Genomic DNA, 21,725 nt, shown 5'->3' with positions numbered 1-21,725 from the left:
AGACAAACATGGGTAAAACAATCAGTGTACATATAAGGACAGATCACGTGCCTCCAGCTGGAATTTCGGCTATTTTTTATTAGTACTTCATTATTTTTTGGCTCTGAGTTCATTGCCTTTCTCTGTATATGGAAAAATAGTTGCACGCAGGCCATGAACATCTGCTCCGTTTTTTTTAAAGGATTGTAGCATTGCATAAAGGTTTGCCTTCAGAATAACTGCTTCCCCACACGTACACGCAAGTATCCCCGTGTTTCTTTTCTCACAAAACACTGAAAACCAAGTCATCTAGTGAGTTGGCCAGCTCTACTTCTAATCACAGACAAAGCATATAACTTCCAGCTAACCTAAAGAGAAACCTGGCTAAATACTACTTAAACACCAGGTACTGCTCTTAAGCAAAGTTTCCATCGGCACATTTATAATAAATTGAGATTGAAAATATTTTTTCAGAAAATTTCTAAAAAGTTAACATAAATCAAAAAAAAAAACCTTAGTTTTATGTTAATTCACAGTATTGTTAAAGAGAACCAATCCTGCAGTGTTTCACATGAACAAATGGACCCGTTGGAATGCTATCGTATTGAAACTAATTGCAACGATGAAAAGACTTCACCAAGAAATAAACTGCACACGTGCCAAAACGTGAATGAGAGAAAAAAAATGATCACTCTGGTTTCTAGGGCAATAATCTACATTTGTAAACACCGAGGGGAGGAGAAAAAAAAAGAAGCCTGCACAACAACCATCATACACAATTACTCCTCAACCACAACGCATCATCTGAAAAAGTCAAGCTGATGTGGATGGCTTATGAGTACCTCAGTTGTATGGATTCCATAATTTTTGAGCAAGCGTCCACTCAGTCTGAGTAGGAAGAAACTTCTTCGGGATTCTTCTGGAGGAAATTTCTCCTTCCCACACTGTTACAGGCAGTTGAGCCAACCACAGATATTCAGAAGTCATGAGTCAGTCCCCAAGAACTGTGAGTTTGTTTTTTTGTTTTGTTTTGTTTTTAATAAATAATAGATTCTCATTTTCTGCTTGTTCAGAGCCATAATCACTTTTGGTTTTGAGTGATTTACAATGATTAGACCCACAAACACTGATACAGGTACACACACACACACACACACGCTTTCTCTCACTCAAAGCAGAGGCACACATTTAAGCAAATGATCTTAGGATCTAGAACTCTGGGAAAAGAAAAACCAAGTATCTTGAGATCCTCACTTATATTGTGAGAGCTAGCAAGACTGAGATGTTTTTCCTCCTTTCCATCTCATTCTCCTTAGGAGCTCTCAGCCAGGTTGAAAGATTCAGGAAAACAAGAGGAGCATCTGGTACGGATGCTCAGTAATTTCCCCCTCATAGCTACAGTGCACTTCTTGCCATTATATTCCCAGCACCTGTCACAGAGAGGAGGCTGTACAGCATTTTAACCTCTTTTCTCCCTGAAGATAATGCCTCTGTGATCAGGGACATGTTGATGGACATTTTAATAGCCCCAACTCAATCAGCTCAGCTGCTTCTGTCTCCATTAATGCCAGATCTTTCTCCTCTCTCCTTTGTTTGGTTTCCAAAGTGAAAGACCTGTCAAATTCAAAGAGGGCAGAGAGGATCATGAATTCAGAGGGGATGACCCTAATTTGTTTGTTCTTGTTCACACAGTGGAACAAGGGAAATTAGTTCAGATACTTTTAATCAGTGCTAGGGGGCTCACACTGATCTCAGCTGACATAAGGCTGACACTGCCAGAGCGGGACAGGGAAGAATAAACCAACACAAAATTATCAGACAAAGGTGTGATGCAGAAACCGATGAGAACCTAATGGCAAATATAGGTCTGCAGTGAGAAATATGGGAGATTGTGGCACTGGACGACCACCACTGCCATGCCCAAACGGGCTCTGCACAGACAGATCCTCTTGAAGGAGGTAATTCCCACAGCTGCAGCTCTCACCCAAGTTACCGAGAGACCTTCCACTCAAAGTGTGTTTCTAGCTTTCTTAAATAACTATGTTGAAGAAAGCAATCACATTTATAAGTCCAAATGGGTGGGAAAGCATGCACTACTTCTGCTAGTGCTTTCCTCTATACTGAGCACTAAGGGAAGAGGAAAGACAACACTGTGTGTGGAAATCTCTCCAGCAGAGCTTCCAAGTAGGCACTGCTTACATATCACAAGTTCAGCTATCTTCTGGGCACTTACTCCATCTCTGAACCTGTCCATGCCCCTACAAAGAACATAAAAGGCATTTGTAGAGCTGCCTTTATTCCTATGTAACTCTTTAATGGACACACTTAAAACAGCTAGGCTCAAAAAACAAATTTTCCTCTATTAGGCCTGAAAGTGTCTGTTTTTCACATCCTGATGTGCATTTTAAGTGTGTGTACTATACTGCACTGTCAGCCAAGTGCTCTTGAGCAAAAGAGATCAACCTGCAATGGTTCCAAGAGAAAAAAAATAATAATAATATAGAAGCTGGCATTACTTAAAAGCACAGCAATGATAACCACCAAAAAAAAAAATGTTAAACAGTATGTCTGGTTTAAAGACGCATTACAGCCTTTTTATTATATATGTATATATTTACCTGCTTTATTATTTTGACTTATTTACCAATACATGGATGTCACTCTCACAGTCCTAAACTCTGTCAGATACTTCTGTAAAACTTATTGCTTGCTTTCACTGTGGTTGACATAACCAGTTTCTAAATCGTTCTCATTTTTTCCACCATTGGCATGAAAAATGACTGCTGCACCAGTTTTACATACTTTCTGAAAGTCTGAGAGGTTTTTTTTTTTCCTCATTTACACTTCCAAAAGCACCTTACTTATTTCAGAGGTATCTGGGGAAACTTGTTTAACATGGCACCTACATTCAAGTGACACTTGACCAACTGAATGGGGAGAAATGAAGCAGCAGCCAACACAAAATCACTTGCAGTCCAACACGATGTACACTGCTCTTGGACCTCTGCACAACTTGGTACTGAAACCAAGACAAACGAAGGGCAAAAACCTCCCCATTTGGCAGCGTTTTTGGGCTTCAGTCAGAAACTCCATCAGGACTGAAAACCCCTTGTTTATACTCTTAAACCAGACCAATATGTAGGATGTGCTCCCTTCTTCCTCGCTGTGCACCACCCCTCACAGTACAAAATCGCTCTGTTTTCTCTTTGTGTTTTTATTTTCAATATATTGAGCATATGAGAAGCAGCTTCCTTGTACGTATGGTAGACAAAAGCTATTACATTCCCAAACAGGAAGATGAATAAGTGAAATAAGTGCAAACAGATGTCACTAATTTATTACAACGTATTTTGCTCTCTGGCTTACCACGTACATCTTGGTTTCCTCAGCCATCAGCATATGGGAAGTACATCCCAGAAGGTGTTGCTACACTACTGGCTCATCCCGTAATTTCCATAATAGCAACAAACTAAGAAGTGAGACGTAATAACTTAACCCAACAGACATCCCACATAAGATTTGCCTTAAAATAATAATAATAATAATAAAAGAAAAAACAGTAAAAGGTATGATTTTTGCTAAACAGATACCAAAAAACTGAAGTCAATATTTTCACAAGTGTTTTCTCTGGCATTTTATGTATCTGAAAAATCCACAGTATGCGTCTCCCTTTATGGCGAGTATATGAATTATACTCCCAAGACTATACAAAGTGCCCCCTCTATGGGACTTCTCACACAGCTGTGTGCAGTCAGGAGAGTCCCGCTTTGCTCCGTAGAACAAAATTTGCAGAACCGTAGCTGTTTTATTCACGGGATTTGAATCCTCCTCACTTGTGCAATGCAGCGTTTAGCTACAAGGAAAACAAAACTCTTGAAAATATTCAAGAAAATAATTACAAACTGTGCTGTATGGCAACATGCTGGTCCTTTGGCTTCTTTTCTGAATAACGTCCAACAACGTTATGCACAAGAAGCCCAGAAAGTGAACGCAGGAGTACAATACCTACAGAATACCTTATAACCAGGCTTCTCACATTTCGGGAAACCGACATACAGCACGACGTCCAGAGTGATGAAAGCACTGAAAGGCTGCTAGGAACTCTCCCAGCCATCACCCGGTGCCCTGCAGGCACCGAAATGCTGTGAAATAAGAGCAGATATAAAAGAGCCTGCGAGCCTTCAGGTTGCACGGGTCAGGTAGGCAGCTGGCCAGCCCTGCCGCTTTCAGCCAGGTCGCGTGGAGCCGCCGCTGGTCGGATGAGCAAGGCAGAGGGTGGGAAAGCACGACGGCAGGGAAGGCTGTGTTCCATCACAGCCTGTCACTGGGGATTAAACAGCCTCTGCAGCCGGGGCTGGAGGGGGAAGGAGAAGGAGAAGGGGAGAGAGGAGGACGAAAAGAACCACAAAAGAAAGGGGGAAAAGGGAAAATGACATTTTGGTGTTTCTCTAAAACAAAGAACGTAAGAAAGCAGAGGTCGCTCGGCGCAAAAAGGCTCCACCCTGCGCGGCTCCGTGTTTACTTCTCCCAGCTCCGACTGCCCCGGCTGCTCTCCAGCCCCGCAGCCTCCTTCAGCCTCATCCCTAAGCGCTTTCTTTTGTTGTAAACTTTCCAGCCCTGCGTGCTGCTCATGCCAGGCAGCGGGGTTTACTGCCGGGTGCTCCACAGCTGCTTTTTGCTTTCCATCGGTCCTCCCTCCCCTTTGTCCGCAGGACTGTGCGCAGAGAGCTGGGAACTCTGCAAAACTCCAACTTTTAAAATCCCCCGTCTTCTGCTTAGGTTCCCAAAGCACAAGCCTTGCAGCCCGATCCTCAGCGTATAAAGCCACAAATCTTGTTACTCTCGTACCCCAGAAGTTTTCCATTTTGCTTATTAACCAAATCACACAATAAGCACGCTGCATACAAAGAGAAGAGGAGGAAAAAAAGGAGAGAGAAACTCACCAGCGTCATATTCTTCCTCTTCTTGTGCTTTTATGGTTACAAATCGCCCTAATAAAGCAGCAAGGATGAAAAAAGTTCTTGTTTGTACCCAGATTGCCATCATGCCTAGATATTAGACATGTATCCTCCTGGGCAGCAAAAAGCAGGGAAACGTAAGGTTATTTTAGCACCATGAAGCCAGCTGGGGAATCTCTCTGTCTTTCAGCATCAGTCCCAGGACAAAGTCTGCGAGCCCTTTTTTTCAGCACCAGCTCCAGCACGGTCTGCAAACACTCTTTTCAGGGGATGCAGCTTTAAATAGGAAGAATGCTGCCTCCACTTCTCTTCCTGCCCCTTTTCGGCTTGTTCAGGCTCATAATCATCCACTCCCTGCCAAGCAAGACTCTGATTGATGGTAAATAACCGAATCAGAGCAGGCTTCACTCTTCCTTGAACTTTTCTCTTTGCAAGTACACTTGTGGGATATTTTCATGCTGCTGTGCAGCGCGTATGCCGTGTCAGAACAATTTAATAGGAAAGCAAAGCATAATTCAGTACGAAGCTGTCAGGGGGAGAAAGCTTTGGTTTTAATGCACGCACACTTCCCGGGAATGGAGGGCATAGCCCCACTTGGAGCTGCTTCACTTACTGGGAACTTGATCCCTTCCAGCGTGCTGAGAGGAGGGTTTCCTCCCCTCCCCTCTCCTGGTACCTGCTCCTGCCTGGCCCTGGCTGCCCTGCCCAACACGACTCCAGACCCCTGAGAGGGGCCAGGAGCCACCAGAGCAGCGCAGTGCGGGACCCTGCAAACCGCCTCCTTTCCCCCGCGCTGGACTCTGTGCAATCCGTCCTCAGGTGCTCACCGTGCTCTGTATTTACAGTCCCACCAGCTGGGAAGACTATTGCCAGCCTCTGGGAGATGCTCGACATTTCTACATCATAATGTCAATCCAAGTTAACTAAATCATCTGCTTTTCTCCTCATCTCTACAGCCCCGGTCCCTGACAGCTGCAAATCTACCTAACCCCAGCCTCGTGCTTAGCCCTTAACAATGCACCGTCATTAGCATTCCAGCGTGGGCACTAAATAAATCTCTTTTTTGTGGATCACTTGCAACCAGGAGGAGTAGGATACTAGAGTTTTTTCTTCCCACCGCACCGATGGTCTGTGAAAAGGCAGCTCAGTCTCTAATCCCCTCCTCTCTTAAGACTGGGGCTGCCTGTACCTGCTGCAGGGAGAGGCAGATCCATCTGCTGGAAGGTTTTCTATCTTTGAGAGCAATCCCACTCTAAGGAGATGCAATGAGAAGTAAACCGTCTTCACCAGAACACGTGCAGTTGGGAACACTGGCCCACTCTGCTCATCCCAACAGCGCGTGGCCCTTCTCAGTAACATAGAAACCAAAAGCCTGCAAAGTTTTCTTCTGCGCCCAGAAGATGAAAGGTAACACCAGAACCTGGTATAGCACTGCAATTCTACATCAAGCCTGCTACAGTAGGAAGACCAAATATTATGTATTAGACCGAAACAGATCAAAATCAGAAGAGCAAATTCTGATCCCTGCTGTCCTGCACCAAGCAGTCTTAACACAGCAGTCCCTGCAGGAGCATAGTATCCTGCGGTCCCTGTGGCTCAAGAGCAGGAGCTATGAGAAAGGATAAAAGCACTGAAGGTGCAGAAGCCATTGCAATTTTATTTTGACAAGCAATCAGAATCGTTGGTGAGTACCAGCTGAGAAACTCTAAACTGCTAAAACAAAACTTAACATTTGCTAACCTGCCTGGTCACAGGTGAAATTCTATTCTGACAGGTTCGTGAGTACTTGCACTAGTTTGCTGGTCTCAAAAGTCAGACATTTCAGATGTCATACTTCAGCAGAACCCCAGAAAACCTGCCTTGAAAAGCTTATGTTACCTGACGCTGGCTAGAAACATCAGACATTTCGGATATATGTCCAGACCTGAACTTTGGCATCTGTACAGTTCTACGTGCTCATTAGTAAAAGAGAGCAGCAAACAAGCAGCTTACAGCCAGAATCCACCACGCTGCTATTGCCAAGCCATCACATGAAAATTACACAGGATACAAGATGATTGTATACATGAAAAAGAACATGTTTGAAACCACACCTTGTATGGTTTCCTGCGGTTGGAGGTAACCTGTCACAAAGTATTAAGAACGGAAGTGTTAATATTGGTAATTCAAGAAAAGAGAGGCTGAGAATACAGGCAGTGTTTTAAAGTCTATTTGTGCTCATAGATGAAAAAACATATTACAACAAATGTAGGTGTTTCTGAGCTACGTGCTACTAACTGTAGGGGACTTTTTGAAAATTCTCCTAAGAAAGCTGACAACTGCTCAGACAACTCCCAGCTAAAAGGCCTGCATACAGCCTGGGGAAACCTATGATAAAACCACAGGGAATTCCAACTCTACCACTGAATCATAGAAATGTCCATACACTGGTAAACCTCGCCATTGATAACTTTGTCTTCAAAATTAGATGTAAAGTTCCTACATTTATTTCTCCAAGTCTTAAGTGTGCAACAGGTTGGTAAATTCCTAGTGCATTCACAGCAAGAATGGGCCTTACCATCATTTTCTTGTCTGAGACAAACAACACAAGAACAGTGATGGCATTTTTCCCCTGACAGCTTGTTGAGGGGGAGAAAAAAAAAAAAAGAATCAGAAAGATCCCTTTTATCATTTTCAGTGCAAATTCCTTTTGAGGAGTCAGAGATTTTTAACAGTACCTTCTACCTCATCAGGTCTAGTGTCCCCTTTGAAGGAGACAAATTATACCACATAACTACAACAGCTAAACAACAAAGAATAAAAGAGGATGTAAATTATTTAGCAAATCAATTCCCTTATGCTTCCTTTTAAATAATTCCTTTCACCATGTGTGTACATTTAATGAGGGTTTTCAATTTATTTTCAACCATCATAGCTCTAGTCATTAAATCTATGATTTATCATGTAAATGAATTCAAGGCCTAAACCATCGCACATCACATTTGGGACAAGTGAGAGGAATTTAGTTAACATCCTTGTAAACAGTGTCAGACTAAGCAATTAAAAGTGGGCAGATAAATAATTCCAAGTATGCTCAGCACCACCTCCCTCCTCCTCCCCTCAATACGGGGAGGAACCAATGCTGCATAGAATAATACTGTATATTTATGTAGCAACTTCTCTCCAACCATTTTTCACTTTTTCCATAATTTTTAGGATTCTGTAAGAGCAGAGGAATGTGGAATTTAGCAAACTAGCCTAAGGTCATGCATTCAGTAGAAGTAAAGCCAGATACAGATTTTTGGAGCTCATTTCTCTTCTGTCCCAAGGAAAACCAATACAAGATGAAAGTTACTTGGGAGGAGAATCCAGGGCCCCGACTCTTGGAGCCGATTCCCTTCCAACACACCTTCAATCAACCCATTGTTATAACTTAAGCTTAGAGCATGTCACAAACCCAAACTTAGCAGACAGAGCCACTGCAGGAGGAGTAGGACCGAGTGCTCTCCTCTTTCTAGACTGTCTCAGGAGAGCTATTGATCTATAAAAGCACAACATAAAGCCAGTTTTTTCCTACCAGCAGGAGATTCTCTGCAGTCAGGATGGTCTCACCTACTGATTTGTGGTTGATTTCTGACTCCCCGGAGATGAAAAAGAGTTATGACATGATTAAAAGATCACTTTCCAATGCTCCCTGCTTCACACAACAGCAACCAGATGCTTTCAGTTTTGAAGGATCTTTATATAGAATGAAGGGAAACAACAAAAACAAGAGCAAAATCTTCATCCAAAAGTAGTGTATGCCTTTTATTATACGCTCTAAAACATCCTCATGGAATGACTACTGTACCCAAAGCTAGAACACTCCTAGCAATTTCAAGATACAGTAACCTGAAGAAAGTTGCACATAAATACTCTCCAATATTCAGTCTGTTGATATCCATTTCCACATTTTAGCCAATGCGTAGGCACTGTACATTATGTGATCTAAAATCATACATAAGGTTCAAAGTCAAAGTTCAAATTCAGAGTACTTTGAGTGATAGGTGAAGCTAGGAAATACCACTAGGTAATGTTGAGGACTCACAAATATATTAAAATACAATTCACATGCTTATAGCTTTCAAAATATCCAAGTCTGACCAGAAACAAACACACATTTATTAGTTTCATATCCTTCAGAGCATGCATACATCTGAGCAACTAGAATTCTAATATCCATGAGGGTCTCATTCAATGAAATACCAAGAACTTTCACAAAGTAACACAGAATGGAACAGTGCTCCCTTTTTCAAACTCGTTTGTACCAAGCAGACAAAAAAATGCATTCATATAAGTGACAAATCTATCTGCTACAATAAGAGGCTGGGCCAATCTTTTAGTAGTAATCTGAAATCAATGTAACTGTGGAAACTTAAGCCTGAATTCAAAACATCTGTTCAAAAAAGAGCAAGATTTTCAAAGGCAGTGCAGTTTGACCAAACGGATCCTAAGTCAATGTAAGAGTTGCTATCAAATTTTATGTAGGTAGTTAAACCCGTGGTAAGTGCTGTTTGAAATTTCCACCCCCTATAATAGTTCTTCAATCACACACTTAGCTTGCGGTGTGCAGGGGAAAACACACTAGCAAATGGACATACCACATTTTTAACTCACAAGAATATAGTCAGCATACACTGTTACACTCATTTCTTAGAATTAATTGTTAATCATTAAAATTAACATGATTGAAATCATGTATGAGAGAAAAATATTTCCTTTCCTTTGAAGCGTGTTCACTTTGCACTTTTAAGACCCTTTACTTCATAAGGAATCAGTATTCTTGTTTTATAGAGGTCTTTCACATAGTAAAAGGACAGAAAATTCCATTATTTAAAATAAGAAAATGTAATAGGAAACTGCAGAAATTGGCAAGAATATAAACATAGGAACATGACACTACTTTTAGCTTGGGTCTTTAAACGGTCTAGATTCCAAACTGCACCACCTCAAAATCCCAATCTCCCTGCTCAGAAATCCACCAAAACCACTAGTATCAGCTAGAAATGTAAACAATGCTACATCAGTAATGTTACTGCCCATTTGCAGAATTTTCCCATCAACTTTAGGGTGGAAAGGTTAAAAAACGAATTGTAGTCCTTATGGAGGAGAGGGAAGAAAGATCTCTTTCTTGCTTACACTTAAACCTTGTAATTCTGTTTCACAGCTAGTTTTAATTTGGGTAAGTAGGATGATACTTTCCTTTTAAACTGTTAGTGTGGGGTCTTGGATTATGTCAGTCACTGTAAGTCTGATTTTGCTATGGGCGAGTCCAAACCTAATAAGCTCTGTAACCTTATTAGCACTGGCAGCCTTTCTTTCAGAATGCCTCAATTAAATTAAATTCAACATTAGTACAAGGAAAAAATCAAGAATAATTAAGGGAAATCTTGCATGAAGCCCCTCTGAAAACTGTACTTATTTTTTACCTAGAACAGCAAAAACAGCATTAATATTTTATTTTTATTGTTTATTACAAATTCATTGTCAGGCTAGTTTGCTTCCTCCTAAGAACTTAAACTGATTAAGTGAAAACATAAAAGAGCCACAGCAAGCTACGCATGGAAATGGCACAGGCAAATGCTAATCCATAATTTAGACAGGCACCAACTGCCTCCACCTTTTTTCTTTCTTTAAACATTAAGTACATTTACCTTGGGACCCTAAGTGAGTCAACTCTGTACTTTTTCACTGACTAAGAGTAAGTGCCCTCAACTACCAGAAGCAAAATAGCCAGCCTACCACAACATGATGCCTAGACCTATGCTCAGTTTTCCTGGTAGTTTTAACTGTTTCAGTTTGGTTAAGAAAAGAGTACGTGGCTTCCATTTCTGGTCTAAAGGACTAACATAACGCTGGCTGCAAATATCAATGTAATGTCGGACCAATGCACTGTAAATACACCGGACAATTATTTTCTTTTCCCAATCATTATAATTTATTTTTTAAGCATTGATCTTCGACGTGATAGTTAATTATATGGAATACCCAAAGTTGACAGGCATTTACTTGAGGCAGGCCTGGGGAAGAGAGCATTCAAGTCTGTAGTAAAAATCCTACCAACCATAACAAGCCTAAGTTCAGGACTTGGTCTTACATACTGTATTGCTCCCAAGTTGCATCTTATTTCCTAGCAAAACAGAAATGCTGAAAGATATCGTACATACTATGTGCCAATTAACAGAGTTGGCCTACAGATGGGAATTGAGAATGGTTAAAGAAACAACACCACTCCACAGGGGATTTTCGAATCACAAAGCTACTCACACTAAATGTATGTTAAAATTAATCTTGGAGGAAAAAATATATATGTGTTCCAAGGAAAGCTAGTTACTGATCAAGCTCTACGGTCTGAGCTGCCAAATAAGATAAACCCTAAGGTAAGCAAATGTACTGGAATTTGTCTGTTAGCTTAAACACGAGAATTTTTCCTCAGTTGCTTCATACAGGGAGCAATGGGGGAACCACTCGGGTGGTCTGCAGAAGGGAGTATCTTGAGCAGATGGGGCACCGGCATGCCAAAAGCAGGGATAGGTCTGAGGAGAATTTCCCTTCTCAGGAGGAAAATGCTCAGGAAAAGGGCCACTGATTAAAAGAGGGGTTTTTTTTGTTTTTTGTTTTGTTTTGTTTTTTGTTTTTTGTTTTTTTTTTACCTACAAAACGTTATTCTTTACTGCTTAGAAACTGAATATACAGCCATGTGAAACAAAGTGCCTGTGACTTTACACATGCTATAAAGTAGGACTGAAGGGATCCGTTTACACAGGATATTGTTTCCCATGTAAAAACCTTAGCAGATGTTTGGTAAATGTTTGATATAATGTCATAGATTAAATTTACATTTGCCAGAAAATCTCAATTTTTATTTATTTTTTTTTAATCCTGGATAGTCAAGGAGCATGTGACTTTACTTACCCCCTAAAGTTAGGGAAGGCCTCAGCTATATTGACAAAGGGAACTTAGCTTCCCCAGGTATCTTCCTGTAATTGCTCAGCTTTTTTGTAAGGTAAAGAAATTATTTAATGTCTTTAACGTTTAGTAAGAACAAAAGAGAAGAAAAAAAAACAACATTTAATAATCTGGGGGCAGATATCCTTAACACAATATCGAAGTTTCTGACACTGGTGAAACATTGGCCTGCTGAAGATGGCAGCTGTGGTGAAACACTGGCCCGCTGAAGTTAGCAGCGGTTCAACTACTGAATTCGTATTTTCCCCCAGGATTGATATTTCTACCCCTTTCTAACAATCTTATCACACTATTTGATTAACAAGGAAAGTTAATACATAAACAGGCACCCATACATGAGGTACTGAACATAACACCCTTCTGATGAGTGCTTGCGGCAGCAACTGTAGTGGGCCCATCCACTGGGACTAAAATAAACAAATTGGTTCAAATCTTCAGGACACACACTCATTCACACTACCTTGGTTTTAAGATGATAAACAAGGTGGTTTCTGGTCAACTTTTACTGTACCTGTTCCTTGAGTATTCAAGAGAATGTGAATGGAGGGGAAAAAATGCATTTTTTTGAGGTGAGGAACAAAAGCAGACCAATAAACAAAAGAAACGCAGTACATACATCTCATCAGTATATCAGCAGTCCTAGCAAACCAAGTCATGACCCGTTCAGCTATTTCTAGGCCTTTCTCTTCCATGTGTATCCTGATTTATTTTGTACGAAGTGCAGCCTTGCTGTGCACACAGAATCTGGAGCCCAGCCCCTGCTGCACCAGACGCACCACAGCAGGACAGAGCAACAAATAGCGATGGGCATCTTGCACCCTCCCCACCATGAGAGGGCTTTAGGAAAAACTTAGATAAACACCTGCAGGGAATAATGCAGGTAGGGTTTATCCTGCCTTACAGAATGGGAATAGACTAAATGATCTTTCTAGATTCTTTCCACTATTTTTCTATGAGCAGGAAAATGTGGTTTATACACTGACTATATTCTCTTTCAAAATTGCATCATCTTCTGGAAAACAGGATTCACTTCTAGCAGAGAAATAAGAAAATGGCAAACCAGGGAATGAATGAAGCCCAATTTTAAAAGTATTTAAAATAAACTCATGGAAAAAAAAAAAAAAACCCACTCATATTTTTAGTACTTTCTATGTTAACATGGACTTTCCATTCCTCTTTCTTGGAAGCAGCAAGGAAAAAACTGTGCCACCATTGACCAAATTAAGGATGATTAACGGAAGAAGGGGGAACAGCAACGGCAGAAGGAAGTAATAGAGAAAAGGGAGCAAGAAAGAAATAAGCATTTGTGTAGGTCAACAATATAAGACTTGCATTTATGAATCACACTCACACAAAGCTGAAACAAGAAAAAAAATTGTCTAACAGCTATAACTCTAGTGCTGTGGGTATTGATGTCACTATTAGAATTATACGAGCAGGACAACACTTTGTGAATGTGAGTACAGTTGCCTGGTAACTTACACTAGATTCAAATACAGAATGCAAAACAGATTTATTAAAGAGAAAGGTTCTTTCTGCCTCCTTTACTTTTCCATTTCCTTTCCATGCTGTCTTCTTTCCAATATTTTATAGCCTTTATGAGCTTTATTGCATTAGGATTTGAATACATGTGCGGAGCACATTTCCCACTGCCTTTAAAGATTAAGTGCTAATAGAAAACATAGTTTACTCAGAAACAATCCATCAAGTTTACATTTTATTTTTGCTGTGAAAAAGCGTTAACTGAACCTTTTTAGAAATTTTATGCCAGAACTATTCATGAGGTGGGCTTATTTTCAAAGCTATGGCCCATCAGCAAGAGGATTTTCATCTAGTTAATGGGCTGAAACAGATTGTTCAGGGGAATACCAACCCTCCATACTCACGGGCAAGCTTTATTTTGCCTCAACTGATTGAATATATGAAGTGTTTCAGGAAACCAGTTTGATCGCCTTCTTAAAGAATGATAGCCGAGATGAGTCTAAGGTGTTTTATAAAATAGCTATTAATGCTTAAAGACCATTTTCAATTTCCTCAGAAGCGTGTCTTATTTCTCAAAGATGCTGAAACTTCTCATGATGGGTAGCAACTTATAAATTGTCTCCCTTCTATCTCGTGTTAGCTACGTAAGCAGACAAACTAATCAAACTTCAGGGCACTGCAGCACGCAGACAACCCAAAGGTACCTTGTAACTGAGCCCCTTCGATTCAGTAACGTGCTGATTTAAAACAGAGAGATTATCCACAAAGGGGGACTGGATTTCTCTTTTCTCTGCATTTCTCAGGTCACAACGGTTTCAAAAGACGAAGCTCTTCCTAGAAAGGAAGGGTTTGCATAAAGGATTTCTATTCAAGTATTTTTTTTTAAAGTATTGCACTATATATTCTCCTTCAAATCTTGCAGAATATTCATTTACGTCCACATCAGTTGAGCACAAAACCCAAGTCTAAACACTGCAACACCAAGCAAAGCCCACAAAGACTTTCCTACACACAAAGCCACCCCAGACAAGATGTGGGCAAACCCTGCAGACCTCTTTCCGTGCATATTTCCACCATGTAACGTGTTTTCCACGCGAACCCTCAACCAAACCTCCAGTCACACCCCCCAGCTCTGTGTCCCACAGCAAAGTGGTGAGCAGCCTCTATCCACCCAAGCCTCCCACTGCTCTGCAAGCAGATGGGGCCATTGTGCAGGGAAGCCACAGAAACACTAGAATTCACATTTTTGACACTTTATGCCCACTTTATTCCGTGTCTGCTACTATATAAACCTAATTGTCACAAATACTCATAAATTTTAATTGACTAAGCTTTATTCACTTAATCTAAGCACAAACACATCTGCAAAACAGAGGTATGAGTTCATTGCAAGTCATGCATCTTGTAATTGTGCTTGTTGGTCAGAAGCTTTTCATATTGTTTTATCATTTTGATTAAGGCATTCCTAACAGTATTTCATGTTACTTTCAAAATGATTATTTCACTTTGTTTAATAGAAAGCACTTGATGTTCCACAGATCTTTAGGATATCAAAAATTAAATATTTGATTATAATGGACCATATTTTTATGCTTATATTTAAGCAACTCACATACTAGGTAGAAAACATGAAAATGCCATTTCAACCTCTTCCATATACTTCCAACACTCAACACTGCAATACTACTTCTGCTATGAAGATCAAAGTATAACTTCCATGAACAATACTTTCAAAGAGGGTGGAAGAGATGTTCTTGTTCACTGTTAACAATAAAAAAAAAGGAAAAAAAAATCTAAAGACTTGTGAAACTGGAATACAATGTTTTTATTATCATTATTACATATACACTTACACAACTACCAATAGATAAGATGGCAGTTCATATACGTATAATGAAGGTAGAAGAATTTTCCACATTTTTCACCCGCTTCTTGCAAATATTTTTAGAATTTTATATAAGAATAAGAGACTGGTGTGAAATCCTAGCCCTATTCTACTGAGAACAAAGGGAAAAAAAATAATAATATAGATCCTTGCCCTTGTTTATTTGGATTCATGAAAACTGTAACCACGTCCCTCTAAAGAAAAAGCAAAGACTTTCATGCCAGAGGTAAAGCCATGTCATGATCTAGACCTTAATCTCAGCTTTATCTTATACGACACTCTTGGAATAGTTGTCAAAACTATCAGGAGCCACAGTGAGGTTGATAGGGCTTTGTGCAGATGTTGACTCAAAGATGTGGTGAAGTCTTTAAAAGTCACCAGCATACAGTTAAATATTCCTAGGGCTTGGTTGCTCTCCAGGCTTTGCTAAATTTAGTTAATATATATTTTTTTTCCCTTTTGCCTTTTGAAAATCTTAGATTTAGGCTTGTACACTGGCTCCCTAAACAGAAAATATAGAGGAGAGGGGATGAAAAGAAAAAAAAAAAAAAAAAGGTATCCTAACCTCCCCTCAGTGTCACAGACATTTGAGAATTTATACTTTTAAAAAAATTCTTAGACCCCTAAAAATTCCCCTTTTGAAGCTGTGTAATAAAGCAGTTTCCAGTTAGGGTGGGACCTACAACTCTACAAATCAGAGAGAGCTTGTTGCACTGCAACTTAGATATATTTCTAGAAAAATCAGTCCATTAACCTGCTAAAGCATGTCCTCAAAACCAACTTTCCACTATGGTCAAAAGCAAGCAACCAGTAGCCCATATTCAGACCTTCTGTGTCAACAACGAAATAAAGAAATTCAGATTGCGCAGACAAAAGATAAAGCAAATGAGACCACAATGCACTTATGATAGACTTGTAATGGCTGTTTGAACACTTGCTGCTAAACCTAAACCAAAGACTTTTAGAAGCGCACCATCTTACATACACACTACAACAAACCACAGTACTCCAAGCTGAACTTAATACACCCATAGACTAGAGAAAGCACTTAGGGTGGCACACAGATAAATATTTTCTCTGACAGAGAACAAGCCTGTATAAACTTGAACACAACTAAATGCTGCACTTATTATGGGATCTAAAGTACCTAAACTACAAAAAAAAAAAAAAGCTACCCCAAGTTAAAATACATAGGAAAGACCAGAACAGATACACAACTCAGAATGTTGCTTTCATTCTTGTGAAGCTGGATCACATTCAACATTTTTGTTAGCATATTCCCTCTCACACTATTTATTGTAATGTTTTTGAAATTCTAGATGTTACATATATTACACCCAAAGGACCATTCATTTCTACAAGAGTAGATGTTTCAGTAAATCCCTCGGTCCATCCAAGGACAGTTTGCAAATGTCTATTTCCAAGTTTTATTTAGCGTCACTTTCTCACAGCCAGATTCAAGCCAGCATTGTGCCCTTTCTGAACAGAGGTCAGAGAACTTCAGAAAATCCCAAGATGAGTGCTGCTTTTGTAATCACACCAAGAAACGACCCAAACAAATGGCAGAAACAATTACTCCAAGTGGTATTGAAACTTGAGTCTCTGATGCTTACCAGCGCTCAGAGAAGTCATTCGCCAATATCTGTAAGGATACGCTGAAAGTAATTCTCTATTTTGTTCACTCGCACTCAGGCAGGGGCTACTGGAAGGCTTCAGTCCTGTAGCTTGGCTTGCCTACAGCATTCCTACCTAAACACACAGGTACCCAGCACGCATCTTGGCAAGCGAGCTCTCTATGTGTTTTTTTGGTGCTGTGGTTTTTTTTGGTCCTATATTTATTTGGAAGTGAACGTATCCATACTGTTGAGGATAGACATTATCTAGGGTTTATTTTTACTCTGCTTCAAGAACATTTACAGCTGCTTAATCCCAGGCTATAAAACTTAGTCCTTCTGCAAATTCCCTGTTGGTCCAGGAATTCTCAAAATTAACCTATTTCCCTAACTCTAAAAACAAAATTTAAGCAACAGCAGCATAGTGCGCTTAAGCGACTAAGAATTAATCTCTTAGCCACATGACTATAATAAGACTAAACAATTAAATGAAATTATATAGAACGTATTAAAGTACTCTGCCAATTTTCTTATGCTGCAATTGATGTGGACCTTTTGTATCCTAAGGAGTTTCAGTAATTTTTCATTTAACAATCTAGACCGAAGTTCTCAGTGAGTAGCTTTTCACGTTCTTGTAGTACTGCTGCAGTATCCCTGTAAAATCAAGTGTAATTGCAAAGTAAGACTATAGGGGATCCATCTAAACATCACTTTTTCATATTTATACTGACAAATGCATGACTTCTGTGAAATATGATACCATTATAGTTACATCTATATTTAGGGACCTAAGGACTACTTACAGGACATGTTTGTCTTTATCTGTGCAATCCTCTGCTCCCATTGTGCAAATGGGGAAGGATTTAAATAGTTAACTCAATGTCTATATTTTTGTAAGAAAGCCAGCGTGGAAAATTCAGTCATTAGCCTTCAAACAAAAACAATAAAATATTTTGAAATCCCAAGTCATCAATGCACCTGTATAGCTCTCTCTCATTAAAATTAATAGACATTACACACGTTTGTTGAGAGCAAAACACACTCTTACAGCTGCAACTCTTCTCGACTGACTGCTCATTTTCTTGGCTTTTTATGACTGCAGGCCACGTTACGTTTTAAAAGGCAAAAGCTGCAATATGTTTCAGTAGACTAATCAACGTTGTTGGATTTGGACTCGCATTAGCTTGAGGCTTAGGTCTGCATTTGAAATACGGAGTAGCAGACGGCTGTGACTCACGCTGCCACAACTCCTCTGGTCGTCCCTGCCAGGGGGCAGAGCAGGGCTTGGAGATTTGTGCATGCCACATTGAGGGAGAGCACGTCAGAGCGATTCAGCATCCTGCTCCCTGAGCTTCTCTCCCACTTGCTCAGAAAGAGAGGACCCAGGCACAAGTGTGGCTGCCCTCCTGTCTGCAGCCAGCGATGAAATCCTGGAAGGGCTCGCACCGCAGCACGCGGGGTAGGACCCAATCAGCCCCTTGTCCCATGGGTGCTCCTCAGTGCTCATTTTTACTTCTTGCATCACTTTAAATTGCTATGGAAGTTGTTAGAGCTTGCAAGGCAGGGCTAGGACAGAGTTCGGTGTAGAACCAGAGGAGCTACAACTAGTTCCTCTGCACAGCCCTTGACGTTGGTCACAGGCTGACCCAACACAGCCCTGCATCGCTCTGCCAAGGCCGAGGAGCAAATGGCCAAGGAGTCAAGTCCATCTCCTGCTAGCCCACCCTGCTCTGCTGCCCATGACACTACCTATTCAGCCACAAGGTTTCTGTTTGGATTGCTTTACCCCCTGCCCCACCCCTCAGTATTTGAACATTTGCCAAAAGTGAGCTACATCATCATTTTCCAAAGGAAATAAGCCGCTGCATGTGTGGTATAGCTTTTTTACTTTATTTATTTTATTTATATATATAAAACAGTATGATAATATATTCCCAGGTCACATTAAATCACGCCTAGGTTTTCTGTCAGGTTGATAATTACTCCTCTAAATGAGACGTGTTCCATCTTCTGAACTGTGCGATGCCAGGTCCTGCAGGGTTACATGTGAGCATTTGGACAGCTTAGTAACTTTAATGAAAACCAGCTAACATTTGTCTTTTCCTCTTGTGAGCAACGTTGTATTACAGAATAGTAGTTTGAAAGCCATCACTTGAATAGAAAACGCAATTTTAAAACTTCCTGCTAATTTGTATTGTGCAGCAGATGGGGATGCATGGTGGAATACCAAGGAAATAGCAGTGCAAGTGTTAACATCCCAGCTTAGGAGGGCACTGGATCTGAAAGTAAGATACGTGTAAGTGAACGTGTGAATAAGAGGGCCGAGGAAAACAAGTGGAGACATGTCTCCCTTGCAATGCACCTGAGCCAGCACAGAGCCAGGACTCACCTCCGTGGGCTACCTGTCTTTGGAACAGTGAGTAGCCAGCTCAGGACACTAAAAGGTCTGGAAATTCCATGGAAGACGATTCCAGCCAGATTAGGAGAGATGGGATGATTAATTTCATGTTTCCCGACTTCTTCAAGCAACAGATGCACCTGAGGTTTCCCTTTTCATCACACAGCCAAGCATTCTCCTTCCCTCATCAGGCCATCCCTCAGCAGCCTGCTATCTCCTTCACCCAGTCCCACCAAGTCCCTAGCTGATCACATCTCACTTCACAGTGGAGTCCCAGAAGCTATTTTGATTTCACTTTGTCATACTCTGTCAAATGTTAACCTGCCTATGTGCTCCTCTTCTTTCTCCTTGCCTTCCCCCATAAGAACTTAAAGGACTTTTGCCAGCAAGGCTAATAAAATGAAGCCAGTAAAGAGACTGAGCTATGGCATTTTGAAACCAAACTAGTTATAGCTTTCTAAAAATTAACTTCTTGTGTGTTTCTTAAAAAATGCATCATTTAATATCTTATTTCTGTTACTTATCCAAGTTCCCCAGAAAATACATAGGGAGGTTGGAAATCCAGATTTATGCTAAGTAGAATCTCCCTTTGGCCTGAACGAGGTTACTGCAGCTGCACAGTCGTCCGCTAGGAATTCCTCTTCGTGGAGCATAAAAGCTGCTGCTTCATACGTAAACTCCCCCCGGGTTTGTAAGTTCTCATAAGACACGTTCATGTGGCTGCAGGAGTGAAGAACTGAACGAGGGAGCGATAAAACTTATTTAATGATAAGAGGAAAGAAAGCAACTCCTATGGAAACTTCCCCACACACCCTCTTTTATTTATTTATTTATTTTTTTTTTAAGAGTATTGAGATTTTATTTGGTTGAATAGAAACCTAATATCATCTTTGACTAGTTATATTTGCCAGCTTTAGCTACAGAAAGTAAAGTTACAAACTACCCTGCAACAACAAGTAGGATGAGGGATGAGTCATATTTAGGTCTGTTTTCACGTAATTAGTTTTTTTCTTCACATTTATGAGGTTTTTAAAAAAAACACAGACAACCATTGCAACTGGAATATTATTAAAAGGTCAACTGTGAAGAGGTTCTGACTCATTGGCAAGGTATTCCTGACTTCGAGAAAGCTCTGAGGAAATAATATCTTTTGTAATTTGCAGAAATGACGACACAAACCCTGGGAAATGCTGTCCAGCATATTTCTCAGATTTTACACTTGGGCTACTTTTTCCTTAGAAAAGGGATCCTCATTTGGAATTAACCTGGTAGATATATCTTGTTATATGAAAGAAAATGAAAGAAAAAACTAGAAGAAATAAGGAATAGTGAAAAAGAAAAGACAAAACAAGAGTGAAAAAGTAAAAGCAGACAAGAGGCAGGAAGCCACAGCTTTCTATTTTTACTTTTTTTTTCCAGAAACATCCAGTGAAGAGAAGGTTCCAGAATAAAACATCATGGCTTAAAAATGCAAGGTATTAATGATGTCTAAAAATGAGAGTTCAAAGCTGATCCATCTTTGGAGAGTATGCAAAAGTTTTTTGTTTCAATGTTGTTTCTTTTTAAACCAACTGTGAAGTAATAGCAAACCTGTTGCCTGTTTTCTGCACGTTACGTCTCCTGAAAATTGGTGGGCAAGAAGAAAAGTCTGACTTTCTCCAAAGGAAGCAGAGCGTTTCTCTAAAAAGGAAAGACAAGATTTTTCGAACAATCTTCAGCTGTGTCCAGATGAACATGTCACTTTGAGATGTACCATGTCACCTTGAAGACTACAACAGAGTGGCTGCTGCTGAACCAAGAGCTTTCCAAGAACTATTTCAAGACACCAAACTCAATCAAAATGACTTGACAGAAAAGAGTGTGTTGCTTAAATACAAAATTATGGAAAACTACCAATGGTGAAAGAAAACATGTTTTATGTGGACCCCTCACCTCCTTGGTCACTCCTTTAAAAGTATATTTTGGAAGATTTTGGAAGAGGGTTTATCTCCCTCCGAGTTCAAGAGCGTTGAGCAAGTTCGGGGGAGGAAAAAAAATAACTGTTTGAGGTACAGTACTTTTTTAGCTACCCCAAATTACTTCGAAGATTCTTGCATACCCAGCTCTATTCTATAACTTTCCTTTATAATACCATGCAGTGGATACCTTATTCCCTAGTTTTCCCACTTCTCTACTCATGCCATGGTTCAAGGATAAAAGTATGTCAGCTTCTCCCAGCACACAAACACAATAAATCAGCGGAACAGCCTGGAATATGGGCAAGGACTTCTTGTTTTCTGTCCACAGCTGGAAAGCCAATGCATACAAAAAAAAAAAAAACAGCTTTCCAACTCCAATACTTTTTCCTTGATTTCTATCCCACCTAAAAGTGCCACCCCGTGCCATGAACTAGCGCTCATATACCCACACACAAACACTAGTTA

At 40.3% G+C, this 21,725-nt stretch overlaps 1 protein-coding gene across 1 annotated transcript in view; it reads right to left on the bottom strand.

Annotated features, from left to right (window-relative positions):
* Window positions 1–5,234, bottom strand: part of COL5A2 (collagen type V alpha 2 chain) — a 106,320-nt gene extending 101,086 nt beyond the window's left edge. Inside the window, exon 1 of the mRNA XM_080598782.1 lies at window positions 4,923–5,234. Within this exon, the coding sequence (XP_080454908.1) occupies window positions 4,923–5,025 (103 nt within the window). The 5' untranslated portion in view covers window positions 5,026–5,234. The remainder of the gene's footprint in view (window positions 1–4,922) is intronic.
* Between the last annotated feature and the right edge of the window lie 16,491 nt (window positions 5,235–21,725).

The sequence above is a fragment of the Anser brachyrhynchus genome (assembly GCF_964034855.1).
Source record: "Anser brachyrhynchus genome assembly, chromosome: 7".
Taxonomy (NCBI): domain Eukaryota; kingdom Metazoa; phylum Chordata; class Aves; order Anseriformes; family Anatidae; genus Anser; species Anser brachyrhynchus.
This window is presented reverse-complemented; position numbering and strand designations above follow the sequence as displayed.